The following is a 23397-nucleotide window of genomic DNA, read 5'->3' as shown; positions in this document are numbered from 1 at the left end:
GTCATTTCTGATGGAGATTTTGCTGTCATTCCCGTCTGTTTTCTGCTGTCCTGTCATCTCTAGAGCAGCGCCTCAGCAGGCTGCGTTTTTACTGGTGGGTTGCCTGTTGCAGCAATTCCATTAACTGCTGCTTTAGCTCTGCTGTGTGCAGCTTGACTGCAAGATATGATTCATAACAGCTGAAGCTCGGCTGAGAGAGAAGGCATTTTCTTTGCTGGTGGGAGTAGCTCTCCTACTCTGAATTGGCAAGCAGCTAGCGAGCCATTCCCTGCATGCTCAGCCACTGCTGTCAGTATACGTCCACTTTCTGAATCATGGAATACATTCTCATGGTTTTTACAAAAGACTGCTCCTTTGTGCAATCTAAACAAGCCAGGCCTGGTTTTCTCACGTAAGCGTCTAAGGTCATCAGAGCTTAAATGTTGAGTTTATTGAGCAATAACAATGTTAGAGGCCCCAGATGAGTGTGTGCAGTCTCTATAGATAGCCATTAGCCTGATTTTTATTTCAAGGCCAAACAGGATAAGCCTGTACACACTCATTAGTCACAGAAGTGAGGTTCCCCCAGCTCTAACTGTTTCTTGTTGCTAGTAGGAATGAATTGGCAACAGATGTACAGTTGAGTGAGTTGGTCCAAGTTATAGGGAACAATGCACTAAACACACTGTTACTATGCTAACAGGGAATAGTAGGCAGTGGCAGACAGCCCTATGCCTGATATGTCTGATCTCTTTCTGACGTCTGAGATCAGAGTGTACTTAATTGTTAACCTGTCATGCTTACAGACAGAACAAATTGATTTCGAGAATCTTATTTTACTTATTGTAATATATGGAGCTTGCATTAATGCTGACTGATGAATCGTTTTTTCATTGTCATTGTGGCAGCAGCAAATGTGATGAACACCAATAATATCACAAATAGACTGAATCTGCATGAATTCAAAAAAATAATTGCATTGTCACGTGCTGCATTCATACTCTGCATGCAAATATTGACCGATCAGATAGAGCCCTGGATACATGGGCCAAGCATGCACACCATTTGGCAAATAAAATGAAGCACCTGCTAGCAAGCTACACTCGGATTCATTGGGGTCAACTAGGTTACGACTGAGGTTAGCTTGCACAATGGCTTAGAAAAGAGAGAAGAGTTAATGTGGGCACTTAAATATTTGTTTGATAGTCGCAAGACATATTATCATCACAATATTAACCAATGTTGTTACATTTTACTAACTTGCATTGCAAAGCTTGTATGTTGTGATGTACCTTAGACTGTGTAGTGCTGACACAGCAGCCAGTATACTGTGTGGCCATGGTCTACTAATTTGAGCTGTCACAAGGCAAGCTGGAAAATAGAAGTAGTTGTTTTGGTTTTGGTTTTCTTCCATAAGATGCTGCTCAAATGTTCATGTCAGGGACAGTTTAGCCATATTGCTGATTAAATGTTTTCTGCTCTGCAGATTTGGTGTTATTTGTGCTGGCTTTTAGACTTATGCTACCGCCTCAGCAATAGAGGGGCGTGGAATTTAGTTTGTAATGAAACCAAAATTGAAAAACAACATTTGAAAATTATACACTGTCAGCAGTATTCAGTGGGACTATTTCTTTGTGAGAAGGTAGTCCCAATAAAACACTGCTGCAGCGGAATGCCAGAGATGGATATCTCAAGCATACCTGAATGACTCGATAACTAAGGGGGTAAGTGACAAATCGTGTTTTCTTGTAACCCTTTAAGGTTCATGTAATAATGGTCTATTACAGAATCTTATGTATTTAACATGTGTGAATGTGTCTTCAGACAGTGGTGTGCTCTGACAGCAGCTGCTGTTGTCTGTTTGTTTGCTGTGTGTCTGACAGCTTCTTTTCACTGGCAGGTCCGCTGAACTGTCTGACTTCAGGTCAGCCTCTCTGACTCATACACACATACAAAGGTCAAGGGTTGTCATTGGGTCACTCTCTGTGTGTGTGTGTGTGTGTGTGTGTGTGTGCACACTCTACATACTGTTAACTGTCCTTTAGAATTTGGCTTTTTTAGTGTATACAGGAAAAAGCTGCTGCTGCTGGTCTGGCTGCTGTTTGTGTGTGATAGCGCTGTGCACCAAACCTCAATGTTCGTCAGTACTGACCAAAATCAGTCAGTTTGCTAACTGACAGACTTTTGCAATTCATTAACTGGAAATGACTGTGTTTAATTAATGACTGGAGAAAAGAAATGATGGTGATGTACTCTTTATTCAGGTCTGTATCAAACAAGCAAGTTCCCTTGCGTTGAGGGAATATGATTTGGCAACTCTGTAGCATCCCAATGCATAATTTCTAATGGTTTGCTATGTCATTTTTTTACCTTGTATCATGGATTGCAGCTCCTGCGATTTTGATTTCCACTTGGCCATACAGCGTTTTTGTGCAAGTACCAAATAGGGCAGCAAACAGTGATCACTTAATTATTGCGTTATCTAACTATAATTGTTTCCAGTAATCTTTTACTGTATCAAATGTCAAAAACAATTTCCCAGAGCAGAAAGTGGTTATTTTGTCCAACCAACAGCCAAAACCCAAAGAATCTTCATTTATTGTTATAATAGATAGAGAAACGCTGAAAATCGTGACATTTAAGAACCTGGAACCATCAGATGTTTTACCAAAAGGTATAACATTGACACAAATTTCAAGCAGACCAAGTTACAGAGATGGAGAGGTGTCAACCTGTCTGTCCTACCTACTCTCTATCATATTTCCAAAAAACAGCATGTGTCCCCGGCAGCAGAGCCAGGCAGCTCCCTCAGGTAAATGCGTGTGGCTATGTGATGCGATTCAGAGCAAAAAACTTTAACTCACCATGTCTTTTACTCCGTCCACTATTGTGTTGTTGTAGTTCTGTCTCTAGCAATGGTCAGCCCTCCCGACAGACTTCAGTGAACTTCCCCCCAGAATACAGCATCCCTCCCCGCAAGTGAGAGCCAGACAGTGTCGGCTGTTTACTGATGGTGATTATGTAGTAATGTAATTTAGAGCAAAAAAGATAACTTTGACACTTTGGGTCAGGATCTTGTAGGACTGGGCGATATGGCCTAAAAATTGAATCTCCAATTTTTTCACACCAAACTCGATTTACGATTTGAATCTTTTTTTTCCCTACTCAAAAATAAACTACAAATGACAAAGAATTTATTAAAAGCATTGCTTTTATTTTAATACTTTTATTGTAAACAAAATTGCCCTGCCATTTTAAACAGTGCACCTTCAAACTCACTGGAAAAAGATTTGTCCCTTTTTGATAAAATGCTTTAGTAAACATAACTTTAACATGTCAGATTGCATGTTTTTATAAAAACAGATCAGTTTCCCCATTGGGATTGGTAAAGTTTGAACATAACTTTCATTAATTACATTTCTGCAAAAGGTGCCTTTTGTTTACAGACAGTATTTTGTATCCCTGATGATATGCTAAATGAAACATCTGCATGCATTGCATAGTAAACATCACATGTTGGTAGATGTACAGGGCATCAGGTGTGTGCTTGCTGACTATTTAACACATTTTTGGCCAGGAAGACGAGCCTGTCTGCTTCCTCTGGCCTGAGACGTGCTCCGTTGCGGCTTTGTCGCACAAACCTGGGGTCGAAAGTTTTCAGCATGTGGGTGAATCCTGGCTTTTCCACCGATATCTTTAGCAATATTCAACATGACTATATCCGTAAAAGCCGTCCACTGGGCCCCGTTCCTCTCATACGGGACTCAATGATTAAACGATTCCGCTATTGTTGGCTGCTTTTTAGCGGGTGTTTGTGGGCTACCACGGTTTTGTACATCTCGTGGTGAACAACAAGTGTCCCACTCTGATGCAGGCGTCTGTTTGAGATGATGAAATAAATGGGTAGGTCCGTGGTTTGTTTGAGGTCTGACGCAACTAAACCAAACTACTGACGAGACAGGAACACACTCTTGGATTGCTGCCATGTTGTTGTGTTTGTTTCTCTGTGGAAAGTCAATGCGGGCGAGGGCGTAGCCCACTATGATCTACAGGAGCCCATGGGGAGCGGCGGCGGAGCAAGTTCAAGAGAAAATCGATTTTCATTTTTTGAAATTGTCCTAAATTACAAACTCGATTTAATCGATTTTACCGACTTATCGCCCAGCCCTAGGATCTCGGTCACAACACTTTATAACAGCATCCATATGATTATAAATACTCAGTGGATACATGTCTAGATTAACAGGTGGAAACTGGAAGGGAATATATTGGGGAAAAAAAGCACACATATATGTCAATGTTATGTGTCATGATTTGTACTGTCACTCCTCTTTTGGTTCCACAATGCTGGCATGCTGTATTAAATGACCCACTGGAGCGCCTTACGCTGGCGCTGCTTGGTTCAGTGGGAACAAATAAAGTTGGCGTAAAGGCGAGCCTTCTTTATGGTGATAATGCAGAATCACTGTGTGATAACGGCTACTGTCTGCACAGATGTTTGAGAGTGTTGCAAGTAATGCTCTTCCGTGATGGTTACTTGATCTAAATAAACTTGATGGCCTCTTTCCTCACCGCGGCAGAAAAAAAGCATTGGGGCCAACTGACTTGCAATGCAAATCATTCAGCTTGCTGAAGGAATAAGGGTGCTGCAGACGCCAGGCAGATATTGTTTTGACAAGTGAATTACTGTTGTAATAACATTAGACTGGTGCTGTTAATGCAGACTGCCTGCACACACTGATCTCTGGCCTGTGCAAGGGTCAGTGCTGTACACCATGTTCTGAACTGGGTGGATACTGTGGTTCAGGCAGGATGGGCTTCCCCCTTCCCAGCCTCTTCACTCTCTTATTTAATCTCTCCTCCTCCCCATACTTCCTTCCTCCCTTTTCAACTCCTCCTCTGGCTTCCTTTCTCCAGTAACTGCAGCCACGTAACTTTTATTTTGCTTCAGCTGTAAAAACATCCCTGCCTGCACTTGAGGAGACAGCTTTGAGTCGGCCATTTGGTTTGTGTGGCTTTAACAACAGCAGAAGGCAGAGTATGTGATGTTTATCCGGCAGGCTTACAGAAGCGCCTGGTTGACTTGGTTTCCCAGAAGGCTGTTCTCTGAACAAAACCCTCCCTCAGTCCCCTCCCTGTGAGCTGTGGTGAGCGCTCATGCCTGGGCTGGTAGTGGCTCGAGTCAGCCTAGCAGCATAACATCTTTCCAACGCATTTTGTCTTTTCAAAGAGGGCAGTGTCCCCAAAGGGTCGCGACTAAGGATGCAATGATACAATAAGCCAATAGTTTGATGCCTACGGTTTTGGTTCAGTTACATTACGTGTTTTTTGGTGTGAAGAGAAAAAAAAGCTACCTTATTACAATCCAAAATCATTTTTTCATTATGCTTATTAGAAACAACAAATCACATTTAAAATGTCTGATGTATTGTACTTTGTAATGTCAAATAAATACACTTATATATAATTAGAAATACTTTCATATGTATGTGTATATTTATATTTACACAATTTTTCTTCTATGGCTTTGCGTGTCTTTTCATAGAGGTCGGGAATAACTTGGCTGCTGAGAATTGTATGAGATGGCACAATGTAAAGTGGATCAATTGTTTTCATTATGGGATGGCATTGTGAGTTAAAGTTTTTGCTCTAAATCGCGTCACATAATCACTGCCAGTCAACTGGGGGAGCGCCTGGCTATCGCTGCAGGGGACAGACACGGTTTTTCGGGCGGAAATGTGACAAGTAGTCTGTAGGACAGACAGGATGATGGAGGCTTTTCAGTTTGGTATTTTTTCCTCATAAGATGCCAAAGACACTACCTACTACCACATTACTGTTGTTGGGACTTGATACGTTGCTTTGTGGGTTGAAGTGTGGGATATTTGTCTTTTATTTGATGGGTGAAGGATCTGTTTAGTTGTCAGACTGTGAACACATCGTGTTTGAAGTGTTTCCACTTGTGTAGCAAGACAAAGTGTGACAACCTTCAGTGTTGTGTTGGACACCAAAACCAAAATGTCTCCACACCAAAGATTTAAAAGGAGACAGTGCTTCCTTATACTTCTGCTACACTCGCCATGCTATTTGCCATGGTAACTGTAATTCTATCCTACTCCAGTGCAACTCCCAGTGTCATTACGTAATTTGCATACTAACAGTGGTAGGCCATTTACTCGTAGGGAGGGGTGTTCTCCTGTTACACACAACGGATACAAACACACACACACACATACACACACACACACTTTTGAGAGAAATGCATGGGACGAAGTAATGCAAAATTTAACGGCAAAACTGGTACGTATTGAATTGTGGGTGGTGAAGCGTATGGGATTCGTGGCACCCCTACTTGCAATACAAATCGCAATAGTCATGTTTTGGTTATACAAGAAAGAAAAGAAAACCATGTGTGTTTTTTAGGCTGTTCTCAAACACATGACACTGTAGTGGTAGTGGCACAGATGGTATCATTATCAATAGTGTGATATGGTGAGATGTAATATATGGAGTATTTTTGCAGCTAGTCCAAGTTTAAACAACAGGTTAATTCTTTGTTAGGAACACCTATAGTGTGTATGGCTAATAACAAATGTAAATATGCTAACATGCTAAACTAAGATGGTGAACATGCTGGAAGTTGTGCCTGCTAAAGTATCAAGTATCAGCAAGTTACCATTGTCACTGTAAGAGTGCTGATATTTAATTTTACTCAAAGCACTATTGTCCCTAAGTACAGCCTCCCAAAACTGCTAACATGTCTACATGTTGTAGACTCTTACTCCTCTTCTTGGGAAAAATTGGACAGTTGTACCCTGTCAGGACTCTTTTTCGGGTTCAGTATCTTGCTCAAGGACACTTAGACATGCAGCTGGGGGATGCCGGGATTCGAACTGGCAACCTTTTTAGACGGCCCTCTCTACCTCCTGAGCTACAGGCGCCCCAGTGGTTCATCAGAAGAACCTGAAGAAAGCAGATGTAAGGGTTTATACTGGTCCCCTGAATGTACCTTTGTCTCAGCCTTCTCTCACGTGGCTTGTTAGGTGAATTTGGCTCTAAAAGCGAGAGATTTTTCCAGAACACTCCACTTCTTCCCTCTTGTGTGTGGTTGATTACATTACCAGAGGGTCATTCGGTGCAGTCTTGGTTCTTCATCTTTCAGGATGGGTTTACGTTGCAGCTCCGGCTTGGCACTGACCCACCCTAATGCAGACAGTTAAGCCTGTCATAGGCTGGGTTTTACTAGACTGTGCTGGTTCCTGTTTTGTGTTTCTTGCACATTTTCACACTTTAGATTAAAAAACTAAAAAAAACATGCGTTATTTTGTAAATTAAATGATTTCAGCTCTGACAGTTTCTTCTTGTTTTTGCATTTCATATACTGTTTTTTTTTTCGGTCTTTACTTGATCTCACCCGTATTGTGTTAAAACTGCCCAGGTGGATTGTGGGTAATACACAAAATTGTACAGAGCTTTGTGGAGAAACTGTCCACCATAATCGAGGCATTGTAACTCAAATAGCTGAGTGTACATTGTGTCATTGTTCTTCCAGAGCGGCACGCACACACATAGCATAAACACACACAGACACTACACACACATAAAGTGAGTGAGTGTCTAGCAGTGAGTAAGAGTGTGAGTCAGAGGTCAGACTGTTTGCCAAGACCAGACAAGGTCAAGACTTCTGCTCAGAACAAACCGACAAGGCACAACAAAAGAGTCTCTGACTGTAGAGAGGCAGCGGAGAGGAGCAGAGAGGGGAAGAAGGGAGCGACAGAGGAAGAGATGCTGGAAGTAGGAGACAAGGAAGAATAGCAGGCATAATGAAAGGATGATGGTGGAGAGAGAGGGATGGTAAAAGAAATATTATAAAGGAGGAAGAGTGAGGAGATTGCAAGAAGAGACTTGTGGGAGAGGAAGTGGGAGGGTTCGGGTTGGAGGAAAGAAGGATAGAGTGACTGGGGGAAGTGGAGACACAGGAAGGGTTCAGCGTGACAGAGTAGGAGGAGAAGAAAACAAGCTCGAAACAATGAACAAGAGATGCAAAGCAGATGTGACTGTAACTCAGTGATCATTCTGTCTCCAAGTGGTGCCCTGATCTGGAAGGTCATCCCAGTTCAGCTCTGATGCCGGTGTGTCTGTGTTGGTGTGTGTGTCACTGACTGTTGTTTACTGAGGGCAGAGACACTGCAGTTATTCAGCGTCTCCACAAAGAAACCACTGTACACTGGGACAGACACTCATCGTTTCTGTGATTTGAAGCTTTTCTGCGTCCAATCCTCAGGCTCAGAGTCACACATGTGAACCATACATACAGCCTGTGCTGCCCCCTACTGCTTAATGCACCTTATAACAGTCAGTCAGAACCATGTTCAATCTGTGTGGCTCATTCCGAAGTCTCTATCAAAGATAACTTCTGGAGCTTTTGATCATATCAGTCAATCAATCAATCAAAGCTTTATTTCCATTTAGTTGTACCAACAAAAGTAGTGCAGGAAAATTTTGTTTCTTTGGGATCCCATAACACAAACCCATAACCCCTCACTCCGGGGAACTTGATGTTCTCCACTCTCTCCACTGTGCAGCCACTGATGCTGAGAGGACCTACGGAAGTCAGTCATCTCCTTTGTTTTGTCCTCTATGAGCACCAAATTGTTTTCTCTGCACCAACCTTCTAGGTGTTTAACGTCTTCTCTGTACACTGATTCTTCATTTATGAATGAGTCCCACCACTGTGGTGTCACCCGCGAACTTGATGATCTGGTTCCCCTCGTGTCTGGATGCACAGTTGTGTGTTAGCAGTGTAAACAACAATGGACTGAGTACACAGCCTTGAGGAGATCCAGTGTTCAGCGTGGTGGATTTGGAGGTGTTATTTCCAACAAGGACAGAACATGTGGCTGTGTTCAGGCAGAGAAGGAGGAGTTTCTGTCGCTCTTTCAGCTCAGCAGTTCTATTCTGCTGAGCCGAAATCAATGTACAGGATTCTGGCGTAGATGTCTTTCTGGTCCAGATGAGTGATGACTGAGTGCAAAGTGGTGGATATTGCATCCTCTTTGGAGCAAACTGGCATGGGTCATGTGATGCAAGGAGGCTGGTTGTGATGTGTGGTTTGACAAGCCGCTCAAAACACTTCATCACAGTTGGTATCAGTGTGACGGGGCGGTAGTCGTTCAGACAGGACACAACTGATTTCTTTGCTACAGGTATTATAGTGGATGTTTTGAAGCATCTGGGGACGATGGCCTGACTGAGGGAGATGTTGAAGATGTCAGTAAGAACATCTCCAAGTTCACCAGCGCAGGTTCTTAGCACACGTCATGGGATGGTATCCATGCCTCCAATCTTCCATGGGTTGACCTTGGTTAGGGTCCTGCGTGTGCCTGTTGCGTTAATGGTGAGGGCTGGCCCAGTAGATTGTAGAGAAGGACCAGCCCTCCCTCTGGTCGTCAGGTTTAGTGTTTCAAAGCGTACAAAGATGTTGTTGAGCCTGTCTGGAAGAAAAGCATCAACGCCGTTGACCCCCTTCCTGGACTTGTAATCCGTCAGTGCTTGGACTCCCTGCCACATCTGTCTGGTGTTTCCTGTGTCACAGAGGTGTCCCTGGATTTTCCCTGCATAGGTGCCTTTCGCAGTCTTGATTCCCTTTGAGAGCGCAGACCTGGCTGAGCGGAGAGCAGTCATATCTCCCGCTCTGAAGGCTGCATCTCGGGCTGTCAGCAGCGAGCGCACCTCTGTAGTCATCCAGGGTTTTCGGTTGCCATGTGCAGTGATGGTCTTAATTACAGTGACATCCTCTGTGCACTTTAAAATATAGCTGGTTACCACCTCAGCATGCTCAATGTCTATCTGATCTCCCCGGGAGGCTGCTGCCTTAAAAACCTCCCAGTCGGTGTGCATGAAACAGTCCTGAGGTGCTGAGTCTGCCCCTCAGGCCAGGTCCGGGTTTGTTTTATCACTGGCCTGCTGCACTTCAGCAGTGATTTGTAAGCAGGCACTAGCATAACAGATAGATGATCAGAACGGCCGAGGTGGCGACGGGGCGTTGCCTCGTATGTATCTGGGGAGTTTGTATACACTTTGGGGAAAACAGCCTTTAGACTTGTGTGGTTGAATTCCCCTGCAACCACTACAAAGCAGTCTGGGTGTTTAGTCAGGAGCTTACTGATGGCATCATGTAGTCCTCCAAGTGCCTCGTTAGCATTAGCTTTAGTATTTAAACAATGGCAACAATCACTATATTGAAATCCCTCGGCAGATAAAATGGCCGGCATTTCAAGACTAGGAACTCCACCAGCTGACAGATATGACAAGGTCTGCCGCACCTAAGATGCCAAGTTGTCGTGGATTTGTAGATGTTCACATTTTAACTTTCTGAACACTTAAATGACTTCTTGTAATAACAAGGTTATTGTTCTCAAATGTAATACGATACAGCTAGCCTCAAAATGAGCTTGCTGAAGTTATGTTTTAGGTAAGAAATGTATTTGTCAGTGTTGTTGGAATGAAATTATCTGTTGATTACTTTCTCGATCAATTGATTTCTTACAAATGTTTGATCCTAACCCCCTTTCTCTCCTTTTGTGTGTTTGTGCAGCTGAACTGGAGTTTGTTCAGATTGTCATCATCATTGTGGTGATGACAGTGATGGTGGTGGTGATCATCTGCCTGCTCAACCACTACAAACTCTCCACTTGGTCCTTCATAACAAGGCAAAGCCAGGCCCGTGGACACGACCATGCCCTGCAGCAGGTCAGTAACAAAGTGTTGTGTGTCTGTGTGTGTGTGTGTGTCTGTGTCTGTGTGTGTGTGTGTGTGTGTGTGTGTGTGTCTGTGTGTGTGTGTGTTGTGTGTGTGTGTGTCTGTGTGTGTGTGTGTGTGTCTGTGAGACAAAGAGTTACAGTTTGTATTTGGTTGTGTTTGGTTGCTCTAGCAGTACTGTTCTTTCAGCACCCATGCCAATTACATTGTGATCTAAACTGATACTGAGTGAAAAGCTGTCTGCCTGTTCATCTGTTGTCACTGAATGTCCCTGTGTGCTCATTGTGAAAGTACATTTCTTTATTTTTGAAGCAGGACAAACATAGCTTACCAGTTTGTTCCCAGTAAAGCTGTGCTGAGCTAAATGAATCCTTTTATCCCAGTCGGAGTCTCTGTCCCAGTTTCACTGAGGTAGCAGCTTTACTCCAGTCTGTTAGGTGAACTTGCAGAATTGGTTTCTTCAGAGCCAGACTCTGTCAGGGCTTCATGTTTAATTCACTACCGCGCCGTCTAGACAGCATCGGCTCTGCACCCGTACTCACATGTCGTCGCTTTGGGATAAACACACATACACACACAAACTTGCATGTACGAATATTACAAAATTGCATCCACTGCCAAATGGTCAGGTACTGAATATGATCCATGACGTAGATTTATTGGTCCATTGATATATTCAGCTTGTAGACCAGTATCCGAAAAAATATGTAGAAGCTTTCATAAGCTCTGTTATCCCATTACAGATCATTTGATTCAGCTATTGCCCTCTCATCTCATCTGTCTTTTTTAATCTCTCCTCTCCCTCTCCGTCCCATATCATCAAATCGAAACAGATATTTTGCAAACTGGAGCAGACACAAAAAAAAAATGCCATGAATGCAACATGCAACAGAAAGGAACAAGCCAACACACCCACGTAGCAGTGAAAGTGCAATCTGAAAGAATAGCCCGTGATATTTGCCCAAAACAGACACAGAAACAACCAGGGTTTATGAATGTTTGTCCCCCTTTTCATGTTTCTTTTTTCTCGCTAAATACTGTTGACTGAGCCATCTTAGAAAAGAAACTCAAGTCAAATAGACGGAGGGAAACTGCAGTTATTTGATAGTTGCGTCTCTTTGTTGTTGCTTTCATCCTGCCTATTTTTTAAGATGGCAGCCGTCTGCCTTTTGTTGTCCTCACTTCCAAAAAGGGCAGGATTTTGGGTTTGAAGCCATCAGGCAATTCTCCGCGTTGTTGTTTCATCTTTTGTGTCCTCATTACAGTGGATGTTTTTTCTCTCCTTTTCTCCTTTTTTTTGTTAAGGAAGTTTTTTTCTATCGTCAGCTTAATGGTCTCACTTCAAAAACCATCCCAGACAAAACAAACAAAAGTAGTAATGATTGACGATTTCCAAAGCTTTATCAGGTAGAAATCTACCATGGATTTAACACATTGTCAAAAACATGTTAACTGTTCAAGAGTTGATCATTTATTTGTCAACATTATAAATAGATAAAGATAAAGTTACTTATACTTGTTGGTAACATGTATATTGGAAAGTAACACTAAAGCTAGCGTAAACATAAACTTGCTTACAAGCCTCAGACAGGTGGACACAGTCTTTAAAAGCACTTTTAAAGACATCTTTCTTGTTTTTGTTGTGTCTGTTTTGACATGTAGGATGGGTGCCTGTGGCCTTCAGACAGCGGCTCTCGACAAGGTGCCTCGGAGGTAAGACCACGAAACTAACCCCTATTAAACCAAGCCTATTCACTAGCCCTTTTCACACAGAGATGCCACATTATTGCCCCAGCGGCAGTTTGGCAAATCTCCGCCGTTGGTTGTTCACACAGAGCCAGCGTGAAAGCAGCGTCATGAAGTTGACGTCTGTGTGTTTTCAAGGTGTTTCCCCAGTGTCCTCCTGTCAATCTAAACCTGTTTATAATCATTTGGATGCTGTTATAATGTGTAGTGATTGAGATCCTGACCCACCATCATCCTGGATAATATAACATAATCACATAATCACCATCAGTAAACTGGACGCAGTCTGACTCCGTCACTTGCGGGGAGGGAGGCTGTTTTCTTGGGGAAAGTTCACTGAAGTCTCGGTCTGGAGGCTGACCATCGCAGTGATTTTTTTTCAACACAAACACTCGTCAGGCAGATATGTGACGAAGAGTCAGTAGGACGGACGCTTCTCCACGCATAACAGTGGTATATTTTCCTCATACAAGTTGCCAAAGACAGTTACAGTTACTACGTTACTTCTGTTTGGTCATGTAACGTTGCTTTGTGGGACATTTCTCTGTATTTAGTTGAGTGAAGGACTTGTGTAGTTATCAGACTGTCAGACCGACACGCCCTCGATACACGCAGCCTGCTTATCCATTCACACTGGTTCGGTTCGCCAATACTGCGCCTCTGATACTACCTCCAGAGGCGGATCAGCACTGGATGAAATTTCACCCTTCACCCACTCAGAGACATTCACACAGAGGCAGAGGCGGAGAATTGGTGCAGGATCCCCGCATCCAAACGACAGTGTGAATGGGGCTGATGAGAGGAGGCTGAGCGAGCAGAGCTGTGGCTAGGCTTTATATTTATAATCATGAAGACTCTGAGAACCCTAAACTGTCAGAATTATGTATCTAGATCTATTGAGATATTTACAGTATCTTGATGTTCAGAAGTAAACAATACGATTGCAATTTGTTCTGCAACAGTGATTCCTTCTCAGGCGGCATCACCACCAATGTGACTAACACTAAAGTCCATCATGTGATTTACACTCTTTAAAAGATCTTGTATTTAACATGTATCACTAAAAAAATCACTGTGTATTGTGTATCTGATTTTTGTTACCTCTGTGGCTTCACTGAAAGTTCAACTTGTCCTATTTTTTTTTTTCTGCCCTCACAAGAAATCCTGAGGTTCTATGTGCCAAAATGAAACTCCCCCTTCCTGTCTTGTGTCATAAAACCTGCTGCCTCCGTACCGTAAAGCAGCCAGCAGAATTACATTTCTATGGCCTTGTTTCTGTGTGGGAAAAAGAAATATTACTATTCACACAACATATAGATGATAATTTGCTCTAAGTGAAACATTTAACAGTGTTTGAGCCACTGTAGAGGAAAAGTATAGGCTATGAAAACGCCAACTAAAATGAATTAAAGTGAAAGAAAAAAAGCCTGAACCCACATTGATCTCTTTTTAATAATTTCCCAGTCTGGGATCATTAAAGTAATTATATCTATATCTATATCTATATTTTGTCTAATCTGCTTGCCGTATTACTCTTTGTCTCTTAGTCAAATTATTCTCCAGGTGCTTGCCCTGGTATTATTCTTCTGCGGTTACAGGCACACCGTCACGGCACAAAGATCCTGACATTTGCATTTCGGTTACTTGTAAATATTTGATCATTCAGGAATTGAAGCTTGCAAGTCTGGCACTATACTCCAAACAAAATAAATTTGGCATCTTCTCAAAGACTCATTAATACAGAGCCACAAAAAATGCCATCATATTCACTGTGGCTGGTGATGTGTTTGCTTTATGGTGTCCGTGCCAGATGGAGGGGCTTTCGAGTCATGTTGGTAGGAGATGCACTGGCAAAACTAGAAACAGAGTTCAGAGAACACTCAGAAACACAACCCAGCACATGATATAATTAATAACTTGCAGACAATAGTATTTCAAAGTTGTGTGTGAAGTTAAGCTGGCCAGTCTGCGCACACTTTGGCAATCAAAGCCAATTTTGGCATTTTGTGTTGGCAACATGGTGAGTTTGCACCAAAACAAACACACCAGATTTGCTTTCATTGGACCGCCATGCCAGCTAAAAGCCTTGTGTAAAATGAACGTAGATTGAGAACCAGGCATGTAAGGTGGATAGAGCGATAAGAGCAGAAGGCAGTTGAAGGGAGTCAGAGAAGAAGAGAGGTGCTGGAGGATGCAGGAGGTAAAAACGGTGTCAACGTTAGAGCAGCCAGAGAGACCTGGAAAAAAAAAGGGAAAGGCCGTCGGGAGACTAACACGGAGGAGGATGCAGCCAATGAGTGTGGGTGGCTGATAGATGCGTGGAAGGGGTGCGTGTGTGTGTGTGTGTGTGTGTGTGTGTGTGTGTGTGTGTGTGTGTGTGTGGGGAGGGGGGGGGGGCGTCATTAATCAGCAACACCTCCCCTGACACTGTCTAGACAGCCGTCTGAGAGCTTCCCTGCTCTGCTGGCTCTGCTCCCTCTATCAGCTTTGCACCTTTCTCTCCCTCCCTATCTGTCTATCTGTCTGGTTCTTCCGTTTTCTCTTTTTTCTCTCTCTTCTGTTTCTTTCGCTCTTTATCATTTTAGCTCCCCTTTCCTCTCTTTATCTCCATGGCTCTTTCTTCCTCTCTGCTTTCTGTGTTCCCTCCTTATCTCAGTGGCCCCTTTCTATTCCTCTGTCTCTCTCCCTCCATTGCACCCCCCCCCCCCCCCCCCCCCTCAGTGGGGGTTGACCTTTAAAGCCACAGTCTCTAATTGAAATGGGTTCCCTCTGATAATGACTAGACACAGTAGAAATGTGTTGAATTGGACAGAAATGTGAGAAATGAACAAATGGACCATGCAGACACAGCCTGAAGAGCTAATTGAGGTGAAGATGTCTGACAAAAGCTGAAGATGATGCAACATGTCAGAAGATGGAGAAGGCACTTTGGGTCTTTACTCTAATTACAATGCTGTGTCGTTAATAACCAATTGGTGATACATCGATGGGTGTTGTTGCTGCAACACGATCAGCATTAATTGGATTGTTTATTCCAGTTCATTAGAACTGAATGAAGGGGGACATTTTTTCAAGAAACTATAATGTCCTGGATGACTGAGAACCTTAATCAACATTTATTGGCGTATAGTGTTTACATTGAAATCAGGTGTGTTTGCAGAGAAATGTATTTTCTTAACAGTTAAAAATGCTTTAAAAATATTTGATATTAAGTTTTTTTAATATTACTTTTTCTTTTTCAAATAACAGTAAATTTTTTACCTGTTCAGGACTCTTTTCAGATTAAACTCTCTGAGAAGGAAATACAGCATCACTCTTGCGTTGAATTGCTCACAGGCATATACAGCCTGGGTAGAGGGTTGCATGTAAAGGCAAGCCAAACGAGGTTGGGAGTGTGACTCCGGAGGTAGAGTGGGTCGTCCACTAATCAGAAGCTCACTGGTTTAATCCACCCTTATTCAAAGTGCCCCTGGGCAAGATTCTGAACTTTAAACTGCTCCTGATGCCATTGCCACAAGTGTGAGTGTTAACGGGCAGATGTTGTATGTGTTGTTAATCCACCGACCACTCAGAGTACTTAACATTTTTAATGTCACTTTTTCACGTTGTCATTAGATTGTGCTTTCCATCTTACTAAATTCACCAGTCAGAACTAATGATTCTAGAAGTGGTAGTTATTTTCAAATGTAGTACATTACAGTGGGACACAGTTCACTGCACTTAACAGTAGCTTGTTTTGTATCTATACTATATAGTGGTATATATCAGAAAAAATATTAATACTGTGTTACTGCTTAAACCATGTTGCCTGTCAATGCTAATTAGCTGTTATAACTGTGCTGACGTTCTTTATTCTTCTTTTTTTTCCTTGTATTGCCCCCTTCCTTCATCCTCCTCTTCATTCCCTCACTCTTCTTCTTTTCCCTTATACTCCCCTGCCTTCTTCTTACTCTCCTCCTTCTGTCTCTGTCTTCCTCTCAGGTATTATACGCTCCCCAGGCCAGGGATCGCTTCACCGCTCCCTCCTTCATGCAGCGCGACCGCTTCAGCCGCTTCCAGCCCACCTACCCCTACCTGCAGCATCAGATCGACCTGCCACCCACCATCTCGCTGTCGGATGGTGAGGAGCCCCCGCCATACCAGGGACCCTGCACCCTGCAGCTCCGCGACCCCGAACAGCAGATGGAGCTCAACCGCGAGTCGGTGAGGGCGCCGCCCAACCGGACCATCTACGACAGTGACTTGATTGACATGGGAGGAGGTGGGAGCCTGGGAGGGGTGGGGGTGGGAGGGGGTGGAATGGGAGGAGGCGGCCCGAAGCCGCCGAGCAGTAACTCGGGCATCAGTGCAGCCAACTCCAGCAGCCACGGGCGCATGGAGGGCCCCCCGCCAGCGTACAGCGAGGTGATGGGTCACTACCCCGGCTCAGCATTCTTTCTACACCAGCACAGCAATAACCAGAGGGTGGGGGGGCCGGGGAGCAGGACGATCCAGCAGCAGAGCCAATCAGAAAGCACAATAGTACCTGCCAAGGCCAAGGACGGCCAGCCAGAGGACCTGGTGTGAAGAAAAGGTTAGGGGGGCAGGTGGGGCCACCCACCCCAGACTTAAAACTGTCTCTCCTCTTCAACCCCAATCACCTGTAAGCAGTGGACTCTATCGCTCTCTGTCTCTCTGTCTCTCATGTCCTCTCTCCACACTCCCATGCACAAATAAATATCAACCTTAGCTACAACAAAACAAGGAAAGAGAGGAAGCAAGAGTTGATTTCATTTCAGTTTCTTTGCGATGTTAGAATTTTTAAACAGCTAGCACTGCTGGCAGGATGTATGCACTGCGTGGAGAGTTTTTATTTCCTCTTCATGAGGAAGAAACACACAGATTGAAACAATTTGCTTTTTTTGTCCCCTCGGGTGACGGTTCTGTCCCCTGGGAACTGAGGACAGTGTTTTTCTTGTTTTTTTTTCTGGACCAGGATCTGTGCACAAAGAGAGACCTGAGAATCAAGGACTTACAGAGAACACAACAAAACGAGATACTCACAAACCCAAATCTTAGTGCCAAGGTTCACGAGGAAGCAAAGCAAAGGGGGGGAATGACTTGTACTAACATTTACAAAAAACAAACACAAAAAAGAAAAGTTATCTAAAAGTTGCACTATCTTTTTGTTGTAAAAGAAAAGAGGGATTATGCTATGTGATGATAATAATTATGATGATGTGTTTGTTTTTCCTTTCTTTTTTTTCTTCTTTTTCATGAATGGACTGACTGACTGAACTTTGGCTCCAAAGTTGTTAAAACAGTTGGGAGCAAAAAAAAAAAAAAACAACAACAAGTATTATAAGCTTATATCCCTCCTTTTTTTGAGAACCACAAGAAATACTCGTACCCAGCCTACAACTTCTGTCTGCTAACACCACAGGCACAGTGAGACTTAGTGAGAGAGTAACCTTGCCTACATTTGTGAACACTTCAGTGGGGAAGATATCAGCCTCATGACCGGCCGCTGGGTGGACGAAACATGTCTTACTCGTAGAAAGATGAGAGCTGCCTGGCAAGATCCGACATGCTCCATTCGAACATTTCTGGGAAGTCTGGCCAGCTGGTTGATATCACGTTAACCAAGAATAACACGGCTCCATTAAAAAAAACAAAAAAACATATCGAACGGTCCATCCATCAGCCTGGTCACAGCAGATTCTTCACTTTCACCTCTGTCCTGACCTCTGAGTAACTGACACTTCCTCTTTCCTGTTTCCTGCGTGCCCCCCCCCCCCCCCCCCCGCTCATCTCAACATGCACAGTGCATTCTGCCAACAGCCACACTGAACACGAACCCCCGCCACCGTGACAATGAAAACACAACACAGAAAAAAAAGAGGCTTGGCTCTACATCTTCATGTCTCTAAAGCCACACACACAAAAAACAACAAGACAACACAAAGTGAAGATTCCTGTCTGTATCCGCCAGCACAGCGATCAGGTTTTAAATGAGAACTGTCTGTGGTCGAAGTCAAAGGGCTATGGGAGGGTCCTTTTTGTAAAAGAAAACCTTTTTGAAAAATCAAGCCTTTTTCTCTGCTCATCGTTGCCTTCTCCTCTGCTCTTGCGCTTTCTCTGTCTCTCTATCTTGTTTGCATTCAACACCAGTGCCCACCCCACCCCCCCACCCCTACCCTAACCCAGCTTAACAATGTTTCTCGTAAACACTGTACATCATCCCTCCTTCCATCTGCGTGCAGAAAAAGTGTGTTCAAATGATGCAGAGTCCGCCAAGCCCTTTAAAGTGGAGACTGGAGTGGAGCCCTTGTTTGGCAGTGTGCTAGTGCAGTCCTGTCCCCCCCCCCCCCGTGTGTGTGTGTGTGTGTGTGTGTTGATTCAACCTCTTAACAATCAGAAAGTACTTAATGCTCCATTGTGTGTGTGTGTGTCTGCATGTCTGTGTTTATCTGAATGATTTATTAATCGACTGCTTTGTCTAAACTTAGAGATTCAAGGACATATTATTTGGCACGGTCTATATTAGCACATCACCGATGAAGCTTTCAGCGAGATGCGAGATGTTTATTATCTCGGTGAAGAGTCTTGAGAAAAGCGCACGCAACAGTTCCGCCCCACAGGTTCCATTAAAGTCGCACAAGGAAAACTCTGCCTTTCTTGCTCGTGGTGAACCAGCAGATTCACACTCTATGGCCCAGTTTTAGACAGCATACCGATTCTCAGCAGGTTTTGAGTATGTTGTGTGTGGATACTGAAAAAAGTGTAAAATGGTGTGTGCTCAAAAAGGTCAGCATGTCGTGAGAGAAGCGAAGTCCCTCCCCTTCTGCTCGACCACCGTGCGACTGTATTTCAGAAAAAAATCTGTATGGAAGTGAATGGCGAGGGCACATACATATGTAAAATACATGATGATCCCATTTGAATTGTGAATTACACATATGATGTTTGTTAATTTCAGAGATGAGACACAGAAAGATGCAGTTTGGCTGCAAGTATAAGACTGAAAATACATCATTAGAAAGACTGTACACCCAACAGTCACTCACAAAACCTATGACTGAAGCTTTGTAGAGCTGGTCCTGTATATATGGCAGCTCACAGAACGGTCTAACTTCCCTGTTTACATCACTGCAGTTTCCAATATGGCCAGATTTATGGTCAGTTTCAACATCTTTAAGTACTTTCTCTGTGGCGAGGTGACGGACATGTTGGTTATACAAGCGGACAGTGTAGTTCTAAGTGGTTTTCACCATCTCTATGGCTGTGACTTTTGTGACCAGCAAAACTATCTTTTAAATTGTCCAACATCATGTTCATGGCACAATTTAATCGTGATCAAATGGGATTTTTGACTCTCACCTCTGACCAATGTACACGTTTTTTTTCTGAAAAAAGGTCCCATGCCATGCACACAGGAAGTGGAGGAGCTGCTAACAGCTGAAAATGTAAGCCAAATGGATGGATGGTGGTGAGACAGCTCATGGTAGATCTGAGCAAATGAAATATGTGCAAAATCTTTGGACAGAGAATTTGAGAATTTTCTAGGTTTCAATGTCAAGAACTTTCATGTCGCAAAATAGCGAGTTGTATTTTAAAGAAAACACATCTCCTCAAAACAGCTGTGAAATTGAAACACGTGCACCTTTTATGCTCTGATCCAGTGGGTTTAATCGCTGTCCCTCGCACGTAAAAACATTTGGTTATCTACTGATGCTAGTTGCTGCCAGAGTGTGAAGGGAATTTGAAGGCATCACGTGAGACAAATCCAGCCTCTCGCTGAGCTGAATCCCAGTTGAAACATCAAACTTGGAACCTGCACTTACTCCTGTAGACGAAGGAGAATCTCATTCCCCTCCTCGTGCATGTAGAGCTCACCTTTGATTTCACAGCGTTCAGATGTCACGAAGGCAGAGGTGAAGCCTTCCGCTCTCTGTTGGCATCAGTGTGTTTGAATGTATGCATGTGTCCCAGTGTGTCCATCTGGCTCTACAGTCGTGTATGTGTGTGTTACTACATCGCTGCTGCTATTGCTGTTGCTGCTGCTGCTGCTACTATTGTTGCTACTGCTGCTTCTCATGCCCCACAAAACCCCGAGCCCCCACCCCCGAACTGTCCCCTCAGCTCATGCACAACTAGAAGGAGAGAAATCTGACCCCCTGCAGTCCAAAACACAAGTGTTGAGACACAGCGTGGTCTTCTTTCCTGCAAGACTGCATATTAAGACATTTTGTTTCACAGAAAACCTAGTAAGTCCATTACTGTCCCAACACTTCTGCCTGTGACTGCACAGACCTGCTTCAAAACCCGCTTTTTTTCCCTCCTTTTCTTCCTTCCTTTTGTTTATTCTTTTTTTCTTGCCTTGCTCTGTCTGCGCAGTCATAGCTTGTAAATTGAGGATATAAAGATGAATTTTATGTTTTCTACAAGGAGGTTTGCATGTTACTATTATGTGAGTAAATAAGGTGCCTAATGTTCATGTTTGAGCAGACCACACCTCAGTCAAACTGCTGCTTGGAATCCTTACAGGTGCCTTACCTGGGACCTGATCCCCTGTCTGGCAGAATGGAACACAGATATGTGAGAAAAGGCTCGTCAGGTTTGCCAAAAAAGACCAGCTGTGTCTTTTTGTAAAGTAAAGTTCGAGATCCACTCGAAACTATACATTTGGTGTAGCATAACACCTGCTGCCTCTCCAAGCTGCAGCTCAACCTTGACCGTTTTTCTCGCTCCTGAGCTCCGGTCACGACCTGTGCACCGGCATTGTTTGTGAGCGTTCTGGCTTCCATTCCGCCAGACAGAAGCGATCCCTCCCGGCCAAGCACCTGTAGCCATCCCAACCGGTAATTTGACCAGCGTGTGGAGCAGACATAGGAACCCACTTGCACTCAAAAAGCTCCCACCTTCGTTGTGCCTCACTTCCAACGGTGCTTTTTTCAGTAGTCTGTCTTTCTTTATGTTTGTTTGTAAGGTGCTGTATATAACTTGAATATATTATGCACATATCCTACCCAATGGGTAGAAACCACAAAAAAATGTTGTGAATAATGTAATATAATGTATAGACAATATAAGAATTTTAAGAAGGCAGCATCAAATTTGTAAATGCCTACAGTTAAAAATGTGCTTTGTCTTTTTTTATGAGAAAACATGGTTTGCAAAGTATGCTTACAATATGGTTTTGCAACACAAATACAAATTACTACTTATAATATTTTGCTATAAATAATAGTTATGATAAGGATGAGATAACCTCTGGATTAAGGAAATTGTTGAGAAAGGATATTATTCACTTGTTTATTGGATCATCATAGACCAAGCTTTCACACACTGCTTGCCATCATTTGGGTACCAGCTGGTGGTTTTTCTTTTCACCACAGTCAACAAGCAAATGTATAGTTCTATTACACAGATATTTAAAGAAAACATCAGTTTGTGTTAACGCCACGACCTCAGCCAAGCCCCGGCTGAAAACGAACTTGCTCTGTAAATTGTTGGTATAAAAAAAAGCCGAAGCTGTCCAGTTTGGGAGACCTGTACACATGACCACTGCACACAAGAGCCCTCAGCACTTCCAAATGAGGAACAATATGTTTCTGTATTCATAGATCTTGATAATATTTTAGTTCATTTCAGCTGTAATTTTGTATATCTGCCAAAGCATACATCTGTGGAGCATGCTCAGCACTGCTGGGGCTCTGGTTAAAGGATTTCATGGAGGAAAAAAAAGCCCATTCCCTTTTTGTTGGTCAAGATTGGAAAGTTGCGCCAGCATGAAAACGAGTGAAAAATGCCGTTAAAACTGTCATTTAACGTTTCTTTCTTTTATTATTACGTTTTATTTTTTAACATTACAGTGTAATATGTGGCACAGTATATTGCAACAAAAGTCATGTTTAATCTGCAGTCATTTATTTACAGTATGTACTGATTGATAACTCGTAACACTGTACAATAACCGCAGAGCATGTTCATTCTTATCTATAGACGATGTACATAGCAACACGCCATTTTCTCTTCAAAGCACCAAATAAGTGGCAGTTGTATAGATTTAATTTTGAAAAGTCTCTATTGTAACTTTGACTGGAGCGCCGCTCGGCTCTCCTTCTTAATACACCTTTTTTTTTTTTTTTTTTCGTTTCCTGCACTAGCTTGAAGAACTAACTTGGGCTCAGACTGATTTTTATTTGATTTCTGCCCCCTGCAGCGCGCTCCCTCTTTCCAGAAGTCTGTACTCAACTGCTGACAACAAGTAGCTGTTTTTATCGTTCCAGATTTTAATAATAATAATGATGATAATAATAACAATGATAACGTCTCAACAGTTTGGTATTCTCTCTGTCTTGACAGTTACCATAGGACTGCTTCCATCATGGGTTTTGTAACATTGGTTTGCTTTATTTACAAAATGAATCCTTCTCGTTCCCCCCCTCCCCCCTCTGTGCTCAAGTCTCGATATATATATGACTGTAGTCAGTACAGTATACATATATCCAGACACGGAGGTAAAATTGTTGTGTATTTTTGCCTCTTTTTATTTAAGCAGTTGTGATGTAATAGGTTTTAGGCCTAAGGTCTGTTATTGCAATACTTTTACAGAAAAGAAGAAAAAAATCAAAAAATGTTGCTCTAAGTGCTGTTGTAGTCAAAGATTTTATGCTTGTACTTATGCTGTAGTCCATCTGCAGCGTAATGAATAAAACTTTAAAAGTGATGACTCCGTTGTTTTCCCTGAGTGTTATAATGAGGTTCTGTAATGTTATAACTGTAGTCGGAGCGAGCAGCTTTTTATCGGTCCTCACTGACGCTGCCAAATAACCTGAGCCCGAGTAAAGGCACATCAGCAGCTCATTAGCCTGGTTGGAAGCCGGGGTTGGTCCGTGATGCAGGTTGAGGCTTGATACACCGAAGTGC

General features: G+C 43.1%; 1 protein-coding gene across 3 annotated transcripts in view; it reads left to right on the top strand.

Annotated features, from left to right (window-relative positions):
• The window catches only part of ldlrad4b (low density lipoprotein receptor class A domain containing 4b), a 244340-nt gene extending 221143 nt beyond the window's left edge, over window positions 1-23197 (top strand). For all 3 annotated transcript variants that reach the window (XM_030393471.1, XM_030393472.1, XM_030393473.1), the window contains 3 exons: window positions 10577-10731; window positions 12403-12453; window positions 16468-23197. In XM_030393471.1, the coding sequence (XP_030249331.1) occupies window positions 10577-10731; window positions 12403-12453; window positions 16468-17052 (791 nt within the window). In that variant the 3' untranslated portion in view covers window positions 17053-23197. The remainder of the gene's footprint in view (window positions 1-10576; window positions 10732-12402; window positions 12454-16467) is intronic.
• The last annotated feature ends 200 nt before the right edge of the window (window positions 23198-23397 follow it).

Source organism: Sparus aurata, chromosome 17, assembly GCF_900880675.1.
Source record: "Sparus aurata chromosome 17, fSpaAur1.1, whole genome shotgun sequence".
Taxonomy (NCBI): domain Eukaryota; kingdom Metazoa; phylum Chordata; class Actinopteri; order Spariformes; family Sparidae; genus Sparus; species Sparus aurata.
This window is presented reverse-complemented; position numbering and strand designations above follow the sequence as displayed.